General features: G+C 41.8%; 1 protein-coding gene across 1 annotated transcript; it reads right to left on the bottom strand.

Moving 5' to 3' along the window:
• Positions 1 to 9,253: 9,253 nt before the first annotated feature.
• LOC139544369 (GTP-binding protein Di-Ras2) lies at positions 9,254 to 13,796 on the bottom strand. Its single transcript, XM_071351393.1, has 2 exons — positions 13,589 to 13,796; positions 9,254 to 12,244 (listed from the first exon to the last, which is right to left on the bottom strand). Exon 2 carries the CDS (start codon positions 12,221 to 12,223, stop codon positions 11,627 to 11,629), a length of 597 nt encoding a protein of 198 aa, XP_071207494.1. The 5' UTR covers positions 12,224 to 12,244; positions 13,589 to 13,796; the 3' UTR covers positions 9,254 to 11,626.
• Positions 13,797 to 25,125: the final 11,329 nt, after the last annotated feature.

Raw genomic sequence — 25,125 nt, forward strand, 5'->3', positions numbered from 1 at the left:
TATCACAGATATCCAAAAGTTGTCCTTAAACCAGTCAATGAATTACTCACTTTTATTTCCACCCCAAATGATAATGGTAGTCTGTTATCAGGATACCGGCATAATAAGCTACCTGATAATAACCACAATCATGAGAAACATGCCAGCAAACAATATCTCTGCTACTGTCGTCATTACGTGAAATGGCACTCTTTTTACTCCTTCCTATGAAAGAACACAAATAACTAGAAGGACTACCAATAACATGAACTCTATTTTCATGGACTGAATGCCATTGATTTTCTGAATGGACGGGTGTCATTTTAAATTGCGCTGGCCCTGGTCTGCAGTGTCAATACCCGGTAATCTGTGCTCGAACAGTACGCCACAGCGTGCATCACACCAGATAAAAATATCACCTTGCCATCGGTGTTGCTCTGGAAATTAAAGAGTGACGCAATCGAGCGGGCAGGGATGTCAGGTGCTTTGACAGGAATCCATTGTGTTCCCTGTCTATGTTGTTCTAAAGCCAGAGATAGACTCTCGTTCTGACCCCTTCTTTATCTGAGCTGACCAGAAGCAGGACAGGGGTTTGGAATACACACGGAGGCCAGTGATGAGTTTATTTGTGGAGGGGGTGATGTGTATGTGCATTGTTTCAGCCCCAAGGCCAAAGCCCAGAACCCGCTGGGCCGCTACTGTAGATGGGCAATATATAAATAGCCAGCTGAAGAGAAGAGGGGCACTCTTTTTCTCTTTCCTTAGGTTAATATCCCATGCAAGCCATTTTAGAGGTCTCCTGTGTTCAACATTTAAAAGAGACTAGAGAGAAAGAAATAGATAATGACTCCCACAGAATAACAATGTTTTTCCGGCCCCCTCAGTTGATCCTCGGGAACAGGTTCAGTCTAAATTCACTTATCTCTCAGTTAAAACCAGCGCTTATTGACAGTGAAGCATGCTCAGTCTGCCATCTGTTTCCTTGTTTTTTTCATATTTTCTTCCATAACTTTTAAGGTTATCATAAAGAGGAATATGTACTTAGTCATAATAATAGGGGTGTTGTTGGAACAGTCATCTATTTGTCTGCTCATCTGAATCGGCAGTCCAAGCTTTGTTCTGGAACTTTTTCAAGCAGTGACAGTATATTCAAAGCACCAGATTAAAAAGGCTATTTGGATGGAGACATGCAACAATGGAATGCACCTCCATCACTTGATGATCTGGACAAGAGAAGACATATTTTTTGGCAAAAATAATTGGTCCCAACACCGACCCTTGCGGGACACCAGAATCTCAAGCTGACTCCTCACATCTGGCCTAACCTTGAGTGACAGGTTGAGAAATAGAGGCCATAAAAAGCTGAGCTATGGAGCCACTTTTCTAGTCCAGTAGGACGTATTGATCAGTGACAAGCCATATGAGAGAAGCTGAACAAGGTTACAGACGTGATCGGGAAAAGGTTTTAGAGAACAGCAGGTGATTTATTTTTCTGTTCTCCAAATACCTGTAGCTGTCTACAAAAGAGTAGAAAGATATACCCAGTAGTCCTTGGGGGAGCTTGAAGAGTTATTATGCCTGTACCGTAGGACATGAAATGAAATGAAGTTTTATTGGTCACATACACATATTTAGCAGATGTTAATGCGGGTGTAGCGAAATGCTTGTGTTCCTAGTTCCAACAGTGCAGTAGTATCTAACAGTGCAGTAGTATGTAAAAAACGATTCCCAACAATACACAAAAATCTAAAAGTAAAATAATTAAGAAATAGATAAATATTTGATTGAATAATGTCGGGTGGCATTGACTAAAATACAGTAGAATAGAATACAGTATATACATATGAGATGAGTAAAGCAGTATGTAAACATTATTTAAACATTATTAAAGTGACTAGTGCACCATTATTAAAAGTGGCCAGTACCGTAGGACAAGTCTATGTATATAGGGCAGCAGCCTCTAAGGTGCAGGGTTATGCAACCAGGTGTAAGCTGGCTAGTGATGGCTGTTTAACAGTCTGATGGCCTTAAAGATAGAAGCTGTTTTTCAGTCTCTCGGTCCCAGATTTGATGCACCTGTACTGACCCCGCCTTCTGGATGATAGCGGGGTGAACAGACCGTGACCTTGATTATCTTTTTGGCCTTCCTGTGACATCGGGTGCATGTAGGTGTACAGGAGGGCTGGTAGATTGCCCCCGGTGATGCGTTGGGCAGACCACTATTGTAGGATAGGTATTCCCACCCAGGGGTACACGCAATGCCGTCGGGGATAAGACAAAAAAAAATGTGATTCAAATTATTTTGTTTATATAAACATTTCAAACAGTCCATTTATACACTGCTCAAAAAAATAAAGGGAACACTTAAACAACACAATGTAACTCCAAGTCAATCACACTTCTGTGAAATCAAACTGTCCACTTAGGAAGCAACACTGATTGACAATAAATTTCACATGCTGTTGTGCAAATGGAATAGACAACAGGTGGAAATTATAGGCAATTAGCAAAGAAATAAAGGGAACACTAAAATAACACATCCTAGATCTGAATGAATGAAATATTCTTATTAAATACTTTTTTCTTTACATAGTTGAATGTGCTGACAACAAAATCACACAAAAATTATCAATGGAAATCAAATTTATCAACCCATGGAGGTCTGGATTTGGAGTCACACTCAAAATTAAAGTGGAAAACCACACTACAGGCTGATCCAACTTTGATGTAATGTCCTTAAAACAAGTCAAAATGAGGCTCAGTAGTGTGTGTGGCCTCCACGTGCCTGTATGACCTCCCTACAACGCTTGGGCATGCTCCTGATGAGGTGGCGGATGGTCTCCTGAGGGATCTCCTCCCAGACCTGGACTAAAGCATCCGCCAACTCCTGGACAGTCTGTGGTGCAACGTGGCGTTGGTGGATGGAGCGAGACATGATGTCCCAGATGTGCTCAATTGGATTCAGGTCTGGGGAACGGGCGGGCCAGTCCATAGCATCAATGCCTTCCTCTTGCAGGAACTGCTGACACACTTCAGCCACATGAGGTCTAGCATTGTCTTGCATTAGGAGGAACCCAGGGCCAACCGCACCAGCATATGGTCTCACAAGGAGTCTGAGGATCTCATCTCGGTACCTAATGGCAGTCAGGCTACGTCTGGCGAGCACATGGAGGGCTGTGCGGCCCCCAAAAGAAATGCCACCCCACTGGCATTTAAGCACAACCCCCACCTGTGGACGTCGGGCCCTCATACCACCCTCATGGAGTCTGTTTCTGACCGTTTGAGCAGACACATGCACATTTGTGGCCTGCTGGAGGTCATTTTGCAGGGCTCTGGCATTGCTCCTCCTGTTCCTCCTTGCACAAAGGCGGAGGTAGCGGTCCTGCTGCTGGGTTGTTGCCCTCCTACGGCCTCCTCCACGTCTCCTGATGTACTGGCCTGTCTCCTGGTAGCGCCTCCATGCTCTGGACACTACGCTGACAGACACAGCAAACCTTCTTGCCACAGCTCGCATTGATGTGTCATCCTGGATGAGCTGCACTACCTGAGCCACTTGTGTGGGTTGTAGACTCCGTCTCATGCTACCACTAGAGTGAAAGCACCGCCAGCATTCAAAAGTGACCAAAACATCAGCCAGGAAGCATAGGAACTGAGAAGTGGTCTGTGGTCACCACCTGCAGAACCACTCCTTTATTGGGGGTGTCTTGCTAATTGCCTATAATTTCCACCTGTTGTCTATTCCATTTGCACAACAGCATGTGAAATTTATTGTCAATCAGTGTTGCTTCCTAAGTGGACAGTTTGATTTCACAGAAGTGTGATTGACTTGGAGTTACATTGTGTTGTTTAAGTGTTCCCTTTATTTTTTTGAGCAGTGTATATTCAATGTGTGGGACAAAATTGAGGCTATGATTAAGAAGTTGGAGCTCTTCTTTGTCTGCATTAACAAGGACAACACACAGGTCTTTCCATCATTGTATGATTTTTTGTGTGGAAATGAACTCAAGCTTACGGACAATGTCAAATGTGATATAGCGAAGCACTTGAGTGAGTTGGTTGCGAAATAACGCAGGTAATATCCCGAAGCAGATGACACCAACAACTGGATTTGTTATCCCATTCATGCCCTGCCTCCAGTCCACTTACCGATATCTGAACAAGAGAGCCTCATCGAAATTGCAACAAACGGTTCTGTGAAAATTTAATTTAATCAGAAGCCACTGACAGATTTATGGATTGGGCTGCGCTCAGAGTATCCTGCCTTGGCAAATCGCGCTGTTAAGTTACTGATTCCCTTTGCAACCACGTACCTATGTGAGAGTGGATTCTCGGCCCTCACTAGCATGAAAACTAAATACAGGTACAGACTGTGTGTGGAAAATGATTTAAGACTGAGACTCTCTCCAATACAACCCAACATTGCAGAGTTATGTGCTTCCTTTCAAGCACACCTTTCTCATTAACCCGTGGTGAGTTATTCACAATTTTCGATGAACAAATACGGTTTTATATGTAAGATGGTTAAATAAGACCTAAATTATTGATTATTATTATATTATTTGTACCCTGGTCCTATAAGAGCTCTTTGTCACTTCCCACGAGCCGGGTTGTGACAAAAACTCACACTCATTCTTATGTTTAATAAATGTATTGTATAGTCTGTGTGTGGCAGGCTTACAATGATGGCAAAAAAACAACATTTGAGAGTGCGCTGACCCTGGTGCCTGAGGGGGTACGCAGCTGGAGGTTGAATGTTTGAAGGGGTACGGGACTATAAAACGTTTGGGAACCACTGCTGTAGGGGATAACTAGTCAGTTGTACAACTAAAAGGTGTCTTCCACATCTACCTGTGCCCTAATACCTGTGCCCTAATACCTGTGCCCTAATACCTGTGCCCTAATACCTGAGTGAAATTATCAATTGCAGTTGTGGATATGTACTTTTTACGTCACTTTGCTTGTGATGTACGCTTACAGCTCACACACCATACTGTTCCTATCCCCTTGGGTTTCTTCAGATGCTTAAAGTAGAATGAGACGGTAGCCTGCTTACCGTAACGAGTGAAACAATTCAGCCTATCCCACATACTCATATCACATCCACAGAAAGACTGCTATTTCGGCTTTAAACTCAAAAGCCGATCAATATGCCACCCACAATATGCATCTCATGGAAAGGCAATGTCCACTTCAGACGGTTACAGAGGTTGTACTGTATCAATGTGTCTACTACATAAGTTAATTGCTTAAAGTGTATTCCATTGCACCTTTTAAGAAGTAAAACAAAATATGTATTTTTGTTGTGGGCATTGCCTTCTGTAGGCTAATTAAAGAGTTAACGAGGAAGATCGTCACAGTCTCTCTGCTCTATTTTTGTGTTAGTCCTAACACAGGAATTGGGTGGGCTCAATCCCCTGACAAATCTTTTTAAAGCGTTTGAGAAATATCACTTTACTTTGTGGCTGGAATTACACAGATACACTAGACTGCAGTAACCCAGCAGTAAACCAGCTCGCTGTGCGATTAGCATAGATTCAAGCTGTTTTCACTCACACAAAGGAGAGGATCTGACTGTCAGACAGGGCCAATACAAGGTTCCCTTGTAGTAATTATTCCACTTTTCAGCATAGAGAATATATGACGAGAGTCAAAGAAATATTATAAATTCCTAGACCATCTGCCGACTAGTTGCATGGCTAGCTTTTATCTATTAGCTTTGCCTGTGTTCCTCTGGGGCTTCAAGAAAGGCAATAACATGTTGAGACCATCTGCCAACTAGCAGCATGGGAAGCTCTTAGCCTTCTCCCTCTGTTTGTGTGTGTGACCAGTGACCACCACCACCGGCTGAGTCACTAGCCCTCCTCCCGCTGACATTACCCAATGATCTTTCTCCCTCTGAGCTGCCAGAAGCATGGACACACTGGTCTCCATGGTCATTCTTAATCTCCATCTGGGTTTGGCCTCGCACTTGGTCCCACTGGCTGCCTTGTACGCCTATGAGCGAGCTAGCTAGCGCTGCCTGTGCAACAGACAGAGTGGGCAGGATTCAGAAATTAGCCATAGCGATTTCAGCCGAGTGCTATGACTGGGAGGTCAGAGCTCACAGCTGATCCTCTGTAGACAACATAGGGTTGTTTGGTAATCTGATCTCATCTCAGCCATGTGTCAAGATAATTGATGCTGTGTACACTGTATTTTATGCCGTATTCTCCTTCTATATATTGCCAGGTCTCCTTGGAAAATAGGTTTTTAACCTCAATAACTTTTATCATGGTTAAATGAAGATGAAAATAAAAATATTTCAAAAAAATAATTGTATTAAAATAAAAGTAATTCAAAAGTATTTTGAAGGATTATTTGCATTGCAGGTAAACAACTCACCTACGATAAACTTAGACTTTATGAGAAAATGTACCATCAATAAGCTGAAATGTATCTCAAACTAAACCTCAACAGCTTCACAAATATAAAAGTTCCTGCTTTTTAGAGCCAACATCAAAAGCAATAAAAACTTCCTTATAACAAAACGTTGTCCTTGGACACACAAAAAAAGGAGTAGCGGACATTTTGATAGCAGGAATCCCCCCCCAGGAGAACAAGTAAATATAGCCTAAATAAATCTCACCTTCATACACAATCACTGAAGGTCAATACACGCAGGCTTGTGATTCAGTATGCACTGACACAGTCATCTACTTACGCAACCATGGGGGGAAACAGTCTCTGCCTTGAATTATTCAAATCAAATTAAACGGGAGTGAGTGAAGAAAGGCAAAAAATGATCAAACGCTCGTCTCATTGCTTTGACATACCCGAGTGGCCAGACAAGCATCTGGAGATATACATCACTGACACTTGAGACACTAGACACCAGGCTGTTGTTTGAGACACTAGACACCAGGCTGTTGTTTGAGACACTAGACAACAGGCTGCTGTTTGAGACACTAGACACCAGACAGTTTGAGACACTAGACACCACCCAGTTTGAGACACTAGACACCAGACAGTTTGAGACACTAGACACCAGACAGTTTGAGACACTAGACACCAGACAGTTTGAGACACTAGACACCAGACAGTTTGAGACACTAGACACCAGACAGTTTGAGACACTAGACACCAGACAGTTTGAGACACTAGACACCAGACAGTTTGAGACACTAGACACCAGATAGTTTGAGACACCAGACATCAGATAGCTTGGGACACTAGATACCAGATAGTTTGAGACACTAGACACCACACAGTTTGAGACACTAGACACCACACAGTTTGAGACACTAGACACCACACAGTTTGAGACACTAGACACCACCCAGTTTGAGACACTAGACACCACCCAGTTTGAGACACTAGACACCACCCAGTTTGAGACACTAGACACCAGGATGCTGTTTGTATGCTGAGCACCATGACGGCCATGAGGGCCTAATCATTGATGTAGAATTGAATGCAGACATGGGCAGGAAATGATCATGTGACTACAATCAAATCATGGCGAGTCAGTGTACCGGAGTTGATTTGAACAGCTGAGACGTGGGAGTGATGTATTCCGTTTTAGATTGACACTTTCAGATAGTATAACACCATACATAGGTCTTGAATTGAGCAATGGCATGTTTTTTTCTGTTACTTGTACGTTGGAATGACTGTTAAGGCTGTTCCATTCAATTCCTTTCAAGGGCGTGCAAAAGCAGATAGAAAACCTTATCAGTATCAGTATTACACACTCATTCCTCTCCCTTCATCAGGACACACTGAGAACCTACTGTACTGCAGCCAATAGCTTATATTGAGCCATCTAAGAAGGTTAGCATAGCATTAGCATTTCCCCATCATGAAGTGGCCCATTCTGCCTGCCAAGCGGCCACCACAATACAGGCATAAGCACTTGGTGCTGGCAGGTGTTCCATTATATCCTCATAGGCACTTCACTTTGCCGTAATGAGCCTCGCTCTCTGATTACACACACACGCAAACACACACACACAAACTAAATTGAACAGCTAACCTTGTGGGGACACACAATTCAGTCCCATTCAAAATCCTATTTTCCCTAACCCCTAACCCTAACCCGTACTCTTACCCTAACCATAACCTTAACCCTAACCTTAACCCAAAAACTTAACCTTAACCCTAACCCTAGCCCCTAACCCTTAAACTAACCCTAGCTCCTAACAACCAACCCTTAACGTAATTCCAACCCTAACATTAATTCTAACCTTAATCTTAAACCCCCTAGAAATACCATTTGACCTCTTGGGGACTAACAGTTGGTCAAATTGTGGTTTGTTTACTATTCTTGTGGTGACTTCTGGTCCCAAGAATAGTTAAACATGTCCACACACACACACACACACACACACACACACACACACACACACACACACACACACACACACACACACACACACACACACACACACACACACACACACACACACACACACACACACACACACACACACACACACACACACACACACACACACACACACAAACACACACAAACACACACAACCAAACCATGGCAATACTGTAGCTGTTCCTGCTGCCTGCTCCCTTTAGTGTCTATTGCTCTCCTCCTGTTCCCAGGGCTAAATGCAGTACGGTAATTAACTGCCTCTTTCAATTGGGGACACGCAGGAAAATGGCTAGCTGGTCATCATCTGACCGCTGGTAACATGGTTTGTGAGGACAGTAAGAAGTCTGGAGATATCTCCACAAGTTTCAAGGTCCATATTCATAAAGCATCTCAGAGTAGGAGTGTTGATCTAGAATCAGTGTTTGGCCTTTCAGATCATAATGAATAAGATTGACAAGGTAAAAATCTGTTGTTCTGCCCCTGAACAAGGCAGTTAACCCACTGTTCCTAGGCTGCCATTGAAAATAAGAAATTGTTCTAAACTGACCTGCCTAGTTTAAATAAAGGTCAACATTTTAAAAGAATGTCCCCATCAAGTTGCTTTGATAGATACTGTATTGTCTAGGTCAGTTCATGTTTCAGTGAATCAGTGTTTAATAAAGGTATTTGCTGTCAGTGCCTTTTGCCCCAGTTTTTATTTTTTACGTATTATCCTATTTTACTGACTTAGTCTGCCTGTAAGCTGTAGAATATTGGCACTAGCAATGAACATTTGCTTCCATGAGATTGAGGTCAATGGTGTAGTATTCCAATAGCGTAGCGTTCATACTCATACACAAAACATTCATTTTCATTTCAAGACAAAAAACATGTACACAAATAGGGTTTAATAAAAGGACAAGTGCCGTGTTAAATGCATAATTTACTTTATTCTTGTGACTCAATATATACAATTAAATATAAACATGTAGGCACACATGATGTCTATACAGGCATTTGATTAAAACAGTGTTAAATATGAAATTCAATAATTCTGGCTTTGAAATCGACTGAAAATAGGCTTGAATTCTTGTAGCATTGGTCTTGAAGCACTTTCCTAACCCACGTAAGACTTTCCTAACCCACGTTACACTTTCCTAACCCACGTAACACTTCACTGATGATGTTTTACTGTACTCTGACGATCCACTTAATTTACTTAAGGAAGGTATTTGAACTGTCATGCTCTAGTTACTTTGGATGAGCCTATTTGCATAAACCTATCTAACTCAATTTAACAACATTATTGACTTGTTCAATATCTTACAGTTTCTCTACTCACTTGCTCTGTATACAAAGCTAGCCAGTGCCGCAATACAAGCTAACTATGAACCCAGAACGCACTGCTTTATAGTAACACCCGCCGTACTGAAAATATCTACACACATGCCATTCCTTTCATTTCAATTGTCTGCCAAGGTTTTAACAATAAATATAATGTAAAATACACGGTTACATATTGAGTATGATTCTCCAAAACAAAGTGGATGAAGCAGATATATGTTCAATGTGTACATACGTGACACAGGTCTGCTGAAATGGATAAAGTCAGCTAGAAACATTTGTTTTCCGTGTGAGGGATATTTTAATATTTTTAACTCTCATTCTGTCTTTATCGTAACACACTGATAAATACCACAACTGTCACTATATAGTGTTATATGTTTGCGCTGTCTGCCATTTTGTGACAGTACCTTATTTTGAAAAAGGTAACACAAGTTGTCGACACAGACATGTTATGTTTACACTTCATGTTTTCTAGAAGCAATGAAATTTAGATTAGTTGAAAAAGTGAATCTATGCTTATTTCCTATGTTAAATTGTCTTCCTCTAATTTACGGTAAAATATCATTCCTATTATAAAAATGTAATAAAAAAAAACTTAAGCTATGTTGACACAAGACATACACATTTGCATATAATGCATGATGATGGTAATAAATATGGTGGTGACAAGGAAATAAATGAATGGCAACCCAATACCTCCAAAGGAAGTGACATCACAAATCACACAGTTTATCTAGGTAATATTGCTGTGAAGCTCCTATCTCCCTCTGCCATTGCCGCTGATAGAAGTCTATCGAAAACATCTCAAATGATAACAATGTATATCAATTCGACTGCAACGCAATCTACAACTATGATCTATGATCAAAACTAGTCTCAATACTAAGGAATAGTCTTTGCTACACAATCTTAAAAGGTTTATAGTGCCTTTTTCCATTGTAGTTAATTGTAGTTCTCCTTGTCCAAATGGACTATAACACTATAAATATTGGTTAAACATATATTTCTAAATGCACGTCACACCACCTTCAATGGTACAGATCTGACCATAAATCCATATATGTATAACTTCTCTTGGGGATATTGGGGATACATTGGCCGTAACTTCGAACAGTATAAATAGAAAATATAACCTTCACAAAAAAAAATACTAAACTATATAAATAGAAATAAAAAAACAACAGAGTAAAACATTTGTATTTTGTGTTTAAGTACCTAACAGACAGCCTGACAGTTTGACTCAAGTGCCACGTCCGCTCCTAAGAGTACTGCTCCTGTATAGCAATAATCTTGGGAGTAAAATATGAGTTGGATTCCATTCTAAAACGTACTTTTCCTGGTCACCATTTTACTCCTTGGCTTCCGTCAATGTTTTGCAGGCATAAAAATCTAGTGGTTTCTAAAATGTCAGCTATGGGATCCATGCATCTCTCGGACTGCCTCTGTTTAGCTCAGCTCTGTCTGTCTCTGGGGGTTTTCGTCGAGGTTAAGGGTCTCTGGGCGCTAGGGGAAGGTTGCCAAGCACTGGTGCTGATTAGTGTTGAGACCGCGAACGGGTGCAATTCTACAGTAGGTTCAATTAAAGAATCCTCTTGGTTGCAAACTTGGAATTAGTATGATTTCATTCAAAGCATCTCTTTGTGTATGTGGCTGAAAAGGAGAACTCTTCTTCACGGGGTGTCTTCCGCTCTGTTTGATTGGCTGTTGGATGTGACAATGAGTCAGGCTGAATAAATCTTAGTGTAGTAGGCATACCCTTGTTCCACTCTTTCCGTTGGATGTAAACTTCCAGGTATTTTAGCTTGTCTGCAGGAGTGTGTCTTACGATGCACGGTCTGCCCCATGGCAAGAGTCCGAACCCCCTCCAAACCTTGTTTCTCCCTCGCTCCTTGCCCTTCGTCCCTTTGAGATTTTTCGGGCCTCCTGCACTTCCACCTCCTTCTCCTTAAGTCCACGTCACATGACCACACACTTGCCCTTGAGCTTCTCGGCGCGTTTCTGCTGCTTCGATTTGCCGTCGATCTGGAGGCTGACAGTCCTGCGTTTCTCCAGGTTGAGCAGCTCCTGGAAGAGCTCCTTGACGTTGTGGTTGGTCTTGGCCGACGTCTCCATGAAGGCGCACTTCCACTTCTTGGACGTGGCGTCGCCATCCGTGGTCTCCACCTCGCGCGCCGACGTCTCGTCGCACTTGTTGCCCACCAGCATGATGGGACACGTCTCCACTTCGCCCTTGATCTGACACACCTGCTCGTAGATGGGCTTGAGCTCTTCCAGAGACTGACGGCTGGTGACAGAGTAGACCAGGATGAAGGCGTGGCCCTTGGAGATGGACAGACGCTGCATGGCGGGGAACTGGTGGCTGCCTGTGGTGTCTGTGATCTGGAGCGTGCAGATGCTCTTGTCGCAGCTAATCACCTGTCTGTATGTGTCCTCCACGGTGGGGATGTAGCTGTCGCGGAAGGTCCCCTTGACGAAGCGGAGAACCAGGGAGCTCTTCCCCACACCTCCGGCGCCGAACACCACCACGCGATAGTCGTTGCTCTGCTCCGGCATGATGACTGTTTATCTGGGGATCTGTATGGGAGCAGGCAGGGAGACAACAATTGGCAACCTCTTGTTTAAAAAAACATACTCTCTTGATTGATTAAAAAATATTTGCATTTCTTACAGTGCTTGGTATTAGTTGTACACCATTAATTCCTCCTTTTAGAATTGAAAAAGTGATTTAGTACGATGCGCCTGAATGGGCATTATTTTAACAATGTACCAGAGATAGGCTGGCACTCCATCTAAAGCAGCAAAATAGGGCCAGTTTGTTGCAGTATTTTTTTGTTTTGTTTTTTTACATCATGATAGGGTCTCTTGGACATTTTTGTAAACCTTACTCCAAGTCCTCATACCCTCTTAGAAAAATGTGCTATCTAGAACTTAAAAGGGTTCTTTGGCTGTCCCCATAGGAGAACCCTTTGAAAAAAAAACTTTGGTTCCATGTAACCCTGTCCAAGGAGAGGTCTACACGGAACCCAAAAGGGTTCCACTTGGAAGCAAAAAGGGTACTCCAATTTTTTTCTAAGAGTGTACAGACTACTGCACAAATTCAATTCAGGAAGGATAATCAAGATGGTCCTGTGAGAAAATACGTAGACAGGCATGTGCCGACCCGCAGGTGTTCGATTTTTGAGCCCATCAATTCCACCCATACCCGTAAACGGTTTAAGATTCCCAGCAAAAAATTACCCAAGTGTTATATGCTAACTCAGCATTCTCGTTGGATCAAAGAGAGGGAAGTCAATGACTATGCAAGACCACCACAGGAAGGAAAAACTGAAAACATTACTGTCATTATAGTCTCAAAAGCCTTGGGCTTTAATCTATTTCACTACTTAATTGTAGCGTCAATGAGAGTAATATCTGCTAATTTCGTTCTTTATAGCCTACAAAATTATAAGGTCAGGAATAGTCCATGTCAGTGACTGGTTGACATAGCATCTACATCTTGAATCATACCAGTGCTTAAGGTGAGTGTTATGGTGCTCCTTTTAATATCTGAATAAATAACTAGATACTACTTTTGAGCGGACTATTTTAATCTGCATGGCTTTTAACGAGAACTGCTTGGTTCAGAGTAGACGTCTATAAAATTCCATCCTTTTCGCGTTCAATTGAGAAGGCAAGGAGCCGCTGACGTGCCAAAGATGCGGGCTGGATGCAGGCAATTAGATGCGGTCAAAAACTACCGCATAGTGGGAACAATGGGCTATACACCGCCCACCATCCGTATCCCCTCTTTTGTACCAATGTTATTTTATCGAAAATAATTAGATTAAGACAGGAAAAACAATAGATAGCCCATAGACACGCGGATGTCAATGCGTGCGTGCATAAAGATTACATACTAATTTGGCACAGAATACTCACGTATCAACACAAACGATGAAAATATTAAACTTTAGACTGTTGATCTCATGTTGTATCGAACGGATTGAAATATCAGATAGTGCATGTCGTTCCGTCCGCATTGAGGTCTGCCTCTAAAAATCCATCTGTGTGGACTCCGGTATTTAATGCGCAGCTTGCAGGAGAGGAGATTTGAGTCTCTGTAGATTTTGCTCTTCGTGACGTAGGGTGGAACATCGCTGCTTTGCTGCTCCCCCTGCTGCAACAGACAAACCCCTCCAAGAAACCCCGCAGCGTGGGCAGCCTTGTGAATCATGGGTCCATAACATCAACACCTATTCCATACAGACACGTGTTTTTAAACACATTCATTACTGAACAGTTGATCATCCACAAATTGGCTGCTCAGCCTAGGTTGGTCTATAGGTGTCTGGACAGTAGGACATTATTACAGTATAATGTCAAATGTATTATTAAAATTATAAATTGAGTCATTGAATCTTCTGATTAAATATGGCAAACTAGGCTGTTGCATAATTAACATATAACTTTAATCCACTCAATTATACATTACTGTTCTTAATTTCTATGCAGAAGCCACTTCTTATAGAAAACAGGTAGTACACAACATTATATGCCGACTGCTTGTATTGCTACAGGCACATAACAGGCTACTTAATCGTTTTTTTGTATTTGTTTTGCAGCCTTGCTCTGTATCAGTGTACATTGTCTACAGGGCCAGGCAAAAGCAACATAAGCAGTCGCTTAGGGCACCCTGCCACTAGCGGGCCCTCAAGAATTTTTGGGGAACTCAGTCGGCATCTCAACATGCTATTGAGAGTAAGAATATTAAAATACACCAGTTGCAATTTCAAAATGTGGTTGTGCATCAGCAATTTTTCTCTTCTAATGTCAGTCACTCAATTAGCTGGTTAGACTAACTACCAATCAAAAAATGTACATGGCTAATTGTCAGCTATCTAAACTTGTACTAATCATAGCCGAATACCGATCGGGCACGCACGGCACGAAGAATGACGTAGGCTGCTAATACATATTCACGAAACGTGGGTGGGAAGGTTGTGGGGATTTCCATGTGGAGTGGAGAAATAACAACTAGTAGGGCACTGACAGCTGTCAGTGTAGCTAGCTACGTAGCTTGCTAACCCTCCCTAGCTAGCTTATGTTATATGTGGTTGCTAGACAGTATTCAAAAGATTAGCCTACTGATTAGGCTACTGAATGGCTGATTCTGGAGCTATATTTGTCAAGTATTTATGGAAAACTTTGCCACAGATGGATATGGGAAACCAGTATCTTTGACTTAAACATAATTGTTGTCATGTTCCATGGGGCTCCTGAGTGGCGCAAGGGGCATCACTACAGTCCCTGGTTCAAATCCAGGCTATATCACATCCGGACGTGATTGGGAGTCCCATAGGGCGGCGCACAATTGGCCCAGTGTCGTCCGGGATAGGCTGTCATTGTAAATAAGAATTTGTTCTTAACTGACTTGCCTAGTTAAATAAAGGTTAAACAATACATTTCAGCTGTGAAACTACCATAGGAAGAACAAGGGGAACCTCTGGTAATATGGATAACCGAACGGTTTGAACAAGATTCTACATTGTAATGGACACTACAGCATTGCCAAGTCAGCCTGTGCTCATGCCATGGTTCTCACAGCCAGGGGAAGTGAAATGAAAGGCTACAATGACTTTGCTCATGTAGTTTTATAAAATTGCTAAATGTCTCTCTCTGCCCCATGGCAAAATGTGTAGAACTGCAGGAATTTAACTTTGCATTTTTTATTTATTTCCGCTGTCAAGAGAGGCGCCACTAAAATGTTTTGCCACGAGATGGGGGCCCCCCCAACCATACTTGCTTAGGGCCCCCAAAAGGCTAGGGCCGGCCCTGATTGTTTACACTGTAGTGCTGGAGAGTGGTTGCCAGGTGCTTGCATGTATAATGAGAGGAAGTGAAATAACAGGGGGACTGACATAGGTTTGCATCCCAAATGGCACCCTATTCCCTATTTAGTGCACTACTTTTGACCAGAGCCCTATGGGAATAGGGTGCCATTTGGGACATTATCATAAAAATGCCAACATTGAAAAACTGTTTTGACTCTTGTACACTCTTAGAAAAAAAGGGTTCCAAAGGGTTATTCAGCTGTCCCCATAGGAGAACCATTTTTGCTTCCAGATAAACCCTTTTTGGTTCCAGGTAGAACTCTTTTGGGTTCCATGTAGATCCCTCTGTGTAAAGTGTTCTACATGGAACTCGAAAGGGTTCTACCTGGAACCGAAAAGGATTCTTCAAAGGGTTCTCCAAAGGGTTCTCCTATGGGCACAGCTGAAGAACCCTTTTAGGTTCTAGACAGCGTCTCTCTTTTTATAAGAGTGCACTTTTGTTGACACCTTGACTCATGTTTTATTCAGTACTTCATCCACAACTTCTACATTTTCTAATCAGGGGATGTAAGCTTGTTGTGTTGTCATGGGGTTATGAGAGTATGCGTCACCGTGGTTTGGATATTTATACGGCTATTTATTTTGGCCTGAAAATACACGCAGTACAGTTTCAATTCCCTTTTTGTAGATTGATACACCCTATGAGATTCCTTTTGTATCTGCAATTTCAAGGAATATTTTGACACTAAAAACAGAATTCAGACAAGGTTTTTCTAATTACTCTCTCTCTCCAGAATTTGCAAATATGTGAGTAGAATAAGAAGTGGTAATAATGAATGCGCTTATACTGTAATATATGAAAAGTGCTTAGCATATCAAGTTGTTGTTATATCGTTATGCATTGTTACAATAGGAGTTCAGTTGTTTGAATCCATAGTAAAATGACAAAGCAGAGCAAATAAAACCAAGTAAAACACTCACATCTTTATCCATATCCACCTTTGTCAGCTTTAGCTCATCCAATCAAAACCCCAAAAAACCTGTAAGCCCTTGAAACCTATTTTAATGATTGTATAATGCATGGAAGGTTTGTTCAAGATTAGAAACGATATTGTTAACACTGATAAAGGCACGCAGTGCAACATAGTGTCATATCCCACAGATCTATTGATTGTTTTACAAAGACAAACCAAACCACACACTGTAGGTGCGCCAATTCTCAGGGCATGTTCATTAGGCACCAAACAGAAGAAAATAGACTAAAACAGGGAGGGACTCACAGACGTTTAGAAAATAAGAAACTCAACTTTTTTTTTCAGTTGCACATTTTGTTTTTTTCGGGGGGGGGTTGGCGTTTTCCGTTGTGTACCCTAATGAATACAAACCACCTCTCATCTGGAACAATGAACCGTCCTCTGCTGCTTTGCTGGCATTGGAGCCTGTATTGGGTTGTGTTAGTCTGTCCCGTTGGTTATAGGAGTTAAAGGAGGAAGAATTAAACATTGTGTTGAGATGGGGCTCAGGTAGAAGTTGCTCTTAACAAATGCTTTGCTTCTGGGAGGTGCTCCTGAGTCAAAAAGGGTCCCGTAATACCCTTTACATACATTTAATCCAGAAATTACAGCATTTGACAGAGAGGGGCACACCTCCCCACGCCCATGAGCAAAAGCTTATTGCGAAGGTTTGTTAGCCTAAAATAATGGATTGTGTGGTTCAATGAGGTAATATATGGAGTAAGATGATATCAGATTGTATATAAACCATACAGTTCAAATTTAAGCCAAATCTGAGGTAAAACAATTAGCAACTAAACTTCCATAGTGTACCTTTAACCACTGATACGTGGTCAGATTGTTTTCGTTCTCCTGCTGGTAAAGATTAGGTTTGAAAGTACAGTAATATGATCCTAGATCTGTGTTTAAGTGCATTTTATACCTAGCTTCAGATACATTAGCAATAAGAGGAAGAAATGTGCTTTGTGCACGTGTTTGAGTGACATCACTTCTGGAATTTGAAACCTAAGGAAAACTTGGTCAGTGCTCTCCTAAAATAGCTTTCAATAGTTTGCAGATGTGATAGTGTATGAGATGACACTGCCAATGCAATCTTAACCTGAAAAAAAAGATTTCCACTCTATGCCTTGAAAACGTTTTGACAACGTTCTGTGGTAAAATCTCACCATGCTAGGCTGAAATGTCAAAAGGTTGTGTAATATTTCAGCATGTTCCTGTGCTCTTGTTTTTAGGTCTTTCTGTTTAAGTTCACCTCTCTCCCACATTTCACCACATAAAAGTAATGCATTTTGAAATTATGCTGAAATGTTTGTATTTTCTTACAGGTAAATCATGTTCAACATGTTACTGATAGTGCTGGACAAATGAAGACCAACAACCAGGTATAGGACAAAATGGAGTATGATATCCAAGTGCTCTCTGAATTGTCTTGAGAACCGATATATTACAGTATGAAAAAGAATGCATGTGACTCAGCGATTCAGACCACAAACAGATGCTCTTGTCTCCACATCGCTGGTCTGCAAACACTGAACTGTGACACGTCACACCCTAACCAATCCTAAGATTAGATCGATGTACAGTATATTATTGTATCGCCCCCACAATAGTATATGCATTGGTTGAAGCGCAATGTTAATAAATTCAAATCTCCCTATAATCATATCTAAGCCAATATGACACCAATGTCTATTAAAATGTGCAAATCAACTTGAAGGTACACAACACACTCCCCGCCTCTCATCATGAGCCATCTGGCCATTACCGAGAACCACATACTGGATTTTTACAGGGTCTTTAGCATTAGGGAAAAAATAACATTTCTTGCCCCTACCTATCTCAATATCTAGACGTCGGATAAGAACGCGACTAAATCAAATCAAATCACATGCGCCAAATACAACAGGTAGACCTTACAGTGAAATGCTTACTTACAAGCCCATAACCAACAATGCAGTTTTACATCGTCCATAAAGTGACAATTAGACTTGCCACCTTTCGGACTGAATACGTTTTTTTTTATTGAACAGTTTTGATTAAGTGTATAATTCATTGCTCTCACATGCTAATTTCTGGCCATTAAGAACGAACAATGTGCTACTTTTTGGTAGCATTTTTGACTATGCTAACATAGTTGTGCAGCTAGCTAACCGCAGTCAAATCAAATCAAATTGTACTGGTCACATACACATGGTTAGCAGATGTTATTGGTCACATACACATGGTTAGCAGATGTTATTGGTCCCATACACATGGTTAGCAGATGTTATTGGTCACATACACATGGTTAGCAGATGTTATTGGTCACATACACATGGTTAGCAGATGTTATTGGTCACATAAACATGGTTAGCAGATGTTATTGGTCCCATACACATGGTTAGCAGATGTTATTGGTCACATACACATGGTTAGCAGATGTTATTGGTCACATACACATGGTTAGCAGATGTTATCGGTCACATACACATGGTTAGCAGATGTTATTGGTCACATACACATGGTTAGCAGATGTTAATGGTCACATACACATGGTTAGCAGATGTTATTGGTCACATACACATGGTTAGCAGATGTTAATGGTCACATACACATGGTTAGCAGATGTGGTTAGCAGATGTTAATGCGAGTGCAGATGTTAATGCGAGTGCAGCGAAATGCTTGTGCTTCTAGTTCCGACAGTGCAGTAATATCTAACAAGTAATCTAACAAATTCACAACGACTACCTTATACACACAAATGTAAAGGAATGAATAAGAATATATACATATAAATATATGGATGAGCGATGGCCATCGCAAGATGCAGTAGATGGTATAGAATACAGTATATACAAATGAGATGAGAAATGTAGGATATGTAGACATTATTAAAGTAGTGTTATTTAAAGTGACTAGTGATACCTTATTTAAAGCCATTTATTAAATGTATTAAAGTGGCCAATGATTCAAGTCTGTATTTTGGCAGCAGCCACTCTATGTTAGTGATGGCTGTTTAACAGTTTGATGGCCTTGAGATAGAAGCTGTTTTTCAGTCTCTCGGTCCCAGCTTTGATGCACCTGTACTGACCTCGCCTTCTGGATGATAGCGGGGTGAACAGGCAGTGGCTCGGGTGGTTGTTGTCCTTGATGATCTTTTTGGCCTTCCTGTGACATCGGGTGGTGTAGGTGTCCTGGAGGGCAGGTAGTTCTCCTGACACCACACTCCGAGGGCCCTCACCTCCTCCCTGTAGGCTGTCTCGTCGTTGTTGGTAATCAAGCCTACCACTGTAGTGTCATCTGCAAACTTGATGATTGAGTTGGAGGCATGCATGGCCACGCAGTCATGGGTGAACAGGGAGTACAGGAGAGAGCTGAGAACGCACCCTTGTGGGGCCCCAGTGTTGAGGATCAGCCGTGTGGAGATGTTGTTTCCTACCCTCACCATCTGGGGGCGGGCCGTCAGAAAGTCCAGGACCCAGTTGCACAGGGCAGGGTCTCAAGCTTAATTTTTGGAGGGTACTATGGTGTTAAATGCTGAGCTGTAGTCATTGAACAGCATTCCTCTTGTCCAGTGTGATGGCGATTGCGTCGTTTGTGGACCTATTGGGGCGGAAAGCAAATTGGAGTGGGTCTAGGGTATCAGGTAGGGTGGAGGTGATATGGTCCTTGACTAGTCTCTCAAAGCACTTCATGATGACAGAAGTGAGTGCTACGGGGCGATAGTCATTTAGTTCAGTTACCTTATCTTTCTTGGGAACAGGAACAATGGTGGCCATCTTGAAGCATGTGGGCACAGCAGACTGGGATAGGGCTTGATTGAATATGTCCGTAAACACACCAGCCAGCTGGTCTGCGCATGCTCTGAGGACGCGGCTAGGGATGCCGTCCCAGCCTTGCAAGGGTTAACACATTTAAATGTTTTAGGAGAGCCCACAGGCTTTGGTAGCGGGCCTGTGTCAGTGGCACTGTATTGTCCTCTGTCTTGAAAAAAGACGTCGATGTCTGCAACGGGGCTGGTTTTTTATTCCGTGATTGATTGTAGACCCTGCCACATACGTCTCGTGTTTGAGCCGTTGAATTGCGACTCTACTTTGTCTCTATACTGACGCTTTGCTTGTTTGATTGCCTTGCGGAGGGAATAGCTGCACTGTTTGCATTCAGTCATGTTTCCAGTCGCCTTGCCATGATTAAAAGCGATGGTTCGCGCTTTCAGTTTTGCGCGAATGCTGCCATAAATACACGGTTTCTGGTTAGGGAAGGTTTTAGTAGTCACAGTGGGTACATCACCGATGCACTTGCTAATAAACTCACTCACAGAGTCAGCGTATACGTCAATGTTATTGTCTGAGGCTACCCGGAACATATCCCAGTCCACGTGATTGAAGCAATCTTGAATAGACCGTTGTCGGTCATCAGGCCTACCACTGTTGTGTCGTCAGCAAACTTAATGATGGTGTTGGAGTCGTGCTTGGCCACACTGTCATGGGTGAACAGAGAGTACAGGAGGGGACTTATCACGCACCCCTGAGGGGTCCCAGTGTTGAGGATCAGAGTGGCAGATATGTTGTTGTCTACCCTTACCACCTGGGGGCGGCCCGTTAGGAAGTCCAGGATCCAGTTGCAGAGGGAGGTGTTTAGTCGTGAGCACTATGGTGTTGAACGCTGAGCTGTAGTCAATGAACAACATTCTCACATAGGTGTTCCTTTTGTCCAGGTGGAAAAGGGCAGTGTGGAGTGCGATTGAGATTACGTCATCTGTGGATCTTTTGGGGCGGTATGCGAATTGGAGTGGTTCTAGGGTTTCTGGCATGAGGGTGTTAATGTGAGCCATGAACAGCTTTTCAAAGCACTTCATGGCTACCGACGTGAGTGCTACGGGGTGGTAATCATTTAGAAAGGTTACCTTCACTTTCTTGGGCACAGGGTCTATGGTGGTCTGTTTGAAGCATGTAGCTATTACAAACTCGGCCAGGGAGAGGTTGAAAATAATCAGTGAAGACACTTGCCAGTTGGTCCGCGCATGCTCTGTGTACATGTCCTGGTAAACTGTCTGGCACCGCGGCTTTGTGAATGTTGACCTGTTTAAAGGTCTTGCTCACATTGGCTATGGAGAGCATGATCGCACAGTCATCTGGAACAGCTGGTGCTCTCATTCATGCTTCAGTGTTGTTTGCCTCGAAGCGAGCATAAAAGGCATTTAGCTCATCTGGTATGCTTGCGTCACTGGGTAGCTCACGGCTGGGTATCCCTTTGTAGTCCATAATAGTTTTCAAGCCCTGCCACATCCGACGAGGGTCAGAGCCGGTGTAGTAGCATTCAATCTTAGTCCTGTATTGATGCTTTGCCTGTTGTATGGTTTGTCTGAGGGCATAGCGGCAGCTGTAGCCTTTAGCTTGGTGCGGATGTTGCCTGTAATCCATGGCTTCTGGTTGGGAAATGTACGTATGGCCACTGTGGAGACAACGTTGTCGATGCACTTATTGATGAAGCCGGTGACTGAGGTGGTATACTCCTCAATGCCATTGGATGAATCCCGGTGTCACGGCCGTCGTCGGAAGGAGACCAAGGTGCAGCGTGGTGAGCGTACATTTTACTTTTATTTTAATGTCGCCAACAAAACAAGAAACAAAGGAACAACCGCGAAGCTTAACATGGCTATAGTGCCACTAACAAAGATAACTACCCACAAACACCAAAGGAAAAAAGGCTGCCTAAGTATGATTCCCAATCAGAGACAACGATAGACAGCTGTCCCTGATTGAGAACCATACCCGGCCAAAACATAGAAATACAAAACATAGAAATAAAGAAACTAGAATGCCCACCCTAGTCACACCCTGGCCTAACCAAAATAGAGAATAAAAGCCGCTATGGCCAGGGCGTGACACCTAGAACATATTCCAGTCTGTGCTAGCAAACAGTCCTGTAGTGTAGCATCCACTTCCGTATTGAGCGAGTCACTGGTACTTCCTGCTTTAATTTTTGCTTGAAAGCAGGATTCAGGAGAATAGAATTATCGTCAGATTTGCCAAATGGAGGGTGAGAGAGAGCTTTGTATGCTTCTCTGTGTGTGGAGTAAATGTGGTCTAGTGTTTTTTTTTCTCCTTTGGTTGCACATGTGACATGCTGGTAGAAATTAGGTAAAACGGATGTAAGTTTGCCTGCATTAAAGTCCCTGGCCACTAGGAGCGCTGCTTCTGGATGAGCATTTTTCTTGTGTGCTTATACAGCTCGTTGAGTGTGGTCTTAGTACCAACATCGGTTTGTGATGGTATATAGACAGCTACGAATAATATAGATGAGAACTCTCTTGATAGATAGTGTGGTCAAAAGCTTATCGTGAGGAATTATACCTCAGGTGAGCAATACCCCAAGACTTTTTTAAAACCTCTCTAGGATAGGTGGGACGGTAGCGTCCCACTTGGCCAAAATCCAGAAAAAATGTAGGGCGCCAAATTCAAATATATTACTATAAAAATCAATCTTTCATGAAATCACACATGAAAGACACTAAAATTAAAGCTACACATGTTGTGAATCCAGCCAACATGTCTGATTTCAAAAAGGATTTACAGGGAAAGCACACCAAACAATTATGTTAGCTCAGTACATAGCCACAGAAAAACACAGCCAATTTCCCAGCAAAAGATAGTAGTAACAAAAACCAGAAATAGAGATAAAATTAATCACTAACCTTTGAACATCTTCATCAGATGACACTCATATCACATCATGTTACACAATACATTTATGTTTTGTTCGATAATGTGCATATTTATATCCACAAATCTCGGTTTACATTGGCGCCATGTTCAGAATTACAGAGAGCTACGTCAAATAACAGAAATACTCATAAACTTTGATGAAAAAACTTTACGTAAAAAGCACACCATGCAATAATCTGAGACGGCGCTCAGATAGTAACAACATTTCTCCACCATGTTGGAGTCAACAGAAATACGAAATTACATCATAAATATTCCCTTACCTTTGATTATCTTCATCAGAATGCAGTGCCAGGAATCCTAGTTCCACAATAAATCGTTGTTTTGTTCGATAATGTCCATTACTTATGTCCAATTAGCTAATTTTGCTAGCATGTGTAGTGCACGTGTCCAAACGCCCGCGCAGATGCAGGCAAACGTCGGATGAAAACTTCAAAAAGTTATATTCCAGGTCGAATAAACGAATCAAAGTAAGTAGAGAATCAATCTTCAGGATGTTGTTATCATTTATATCCAATAAGGTTCCAACCGGAGAATTATTTTCAGTCTCTATAAGTAATGGAACGCAAGACGATATAATGAGGAAAGCGCGCGACCAAGAACTGGCAATCTGCCAGACCACTGACTCATTCCCCTCCCATCCGGTCCCACAACACAGCATAAGCTTCATTCCACGTTCTACTGACTGTTGACATCTAGTGGAAGGCATATGAAGTGCAAACAGATCCATATATCACAGGGAATTGAATAGGCGATGACTTTAACAACGACTACTCTCAGATTTTTCACTTCCTGTTTGGATTTTTTCTCAGGTTTTTGCCTGCCATATGAGTTCTGTTATACTCACAGACATCATTCAAACAGTTTTAGAAACTTCAGAGTGTTTTCTATCCAATAGTAATAATATGCATATATTAGCATGTGGGACAGAGTAGGAGGCAGTTCCCTATGTGCACGAAATATGCTGCCCCCTATACCAAAGAAGTTAAGCAATATGCTCAGCATGTGGGACCTCCTTCAAGTCTGTTGGAAAAGCATTCCTCATGAAGCTGGTTGAGAGAATGCTGAAAGTGTGCAAAGCTGTCATCAAGGCAAAGGCTAGCTACTTTGAAGAATCTAAAATATATTTTGATTTGTTTAACACTTTTCTGGTTACTACATGATTTCATATGTGTTATTTCATAGTTTTGATGTCTTCAATATTATTCTACAGTGTAGAAAATAGTAAAAAATAAAGAAAAACCCTTGAATGAGTAGGTGTGTCCAAAATTTTGACTGGTACTGTATATCATTAGCAGTGGTGTAAAGTACTTCAGTAAAAATACTTTAAAGTACTGCTTAAGTGGGTATTTTTTTGGAATCTCTACTTTACTTTTTATATTTTTGCTAACTTTTGTTTTTACTTCACTACATTCCTAAAGAAAATCATATACTTTTTCTCCATACATTTTCCCTGACACCCAAAAGTACTCGTTACATTTTGACAGGAAAATGGTCCAATTAACACACTTATCAAGAGAACATCCCCGGTCATCTCTACTGCCTCTGAGCTGGCGGACTCACTGAACACAAATCCTTCATTTGTAAAATTATGTCTGAGTGTTGGAGTGTGCCCATGGCTATCCGTCAATAAAAAAAATGGAAAATCGTGCCATCTGGTTTGCTTAATATAAGGAATTTGAAATGGTTTATACTTTTACCTTTACGTTTGATACTTAAGTACAATTTTGCAATTCCATTTACTTTGAAACTTAAGTATATTTAAAACAAAATACTTTTGGACTTTTACTCAAGTAGAATTTTACTGGGTGACTTTCAATTTTACTTGAGTCATTTTTTATTAAGGTATAGTTAAATAAAGATTAAATAAATCAAATAAAAAAATCTTTACTTTTACTCAAGTATGACAATTGAGTACTTCATCC

Source organism: Salvelinus alpinus, chromosome 18, assembly GCF_045679555.1.
Source record: "Salvelinus alpinus chromosome 18, SLU_Salpinus.1, whole genome shotgun sequence".
Classification (NCBI taxonomy): Eukaryota; Metazoa; Chordata; class Actinopteri; order Salmoniformes; family Salmonidae; genus Salvelinus; species Salvelinus alpinus.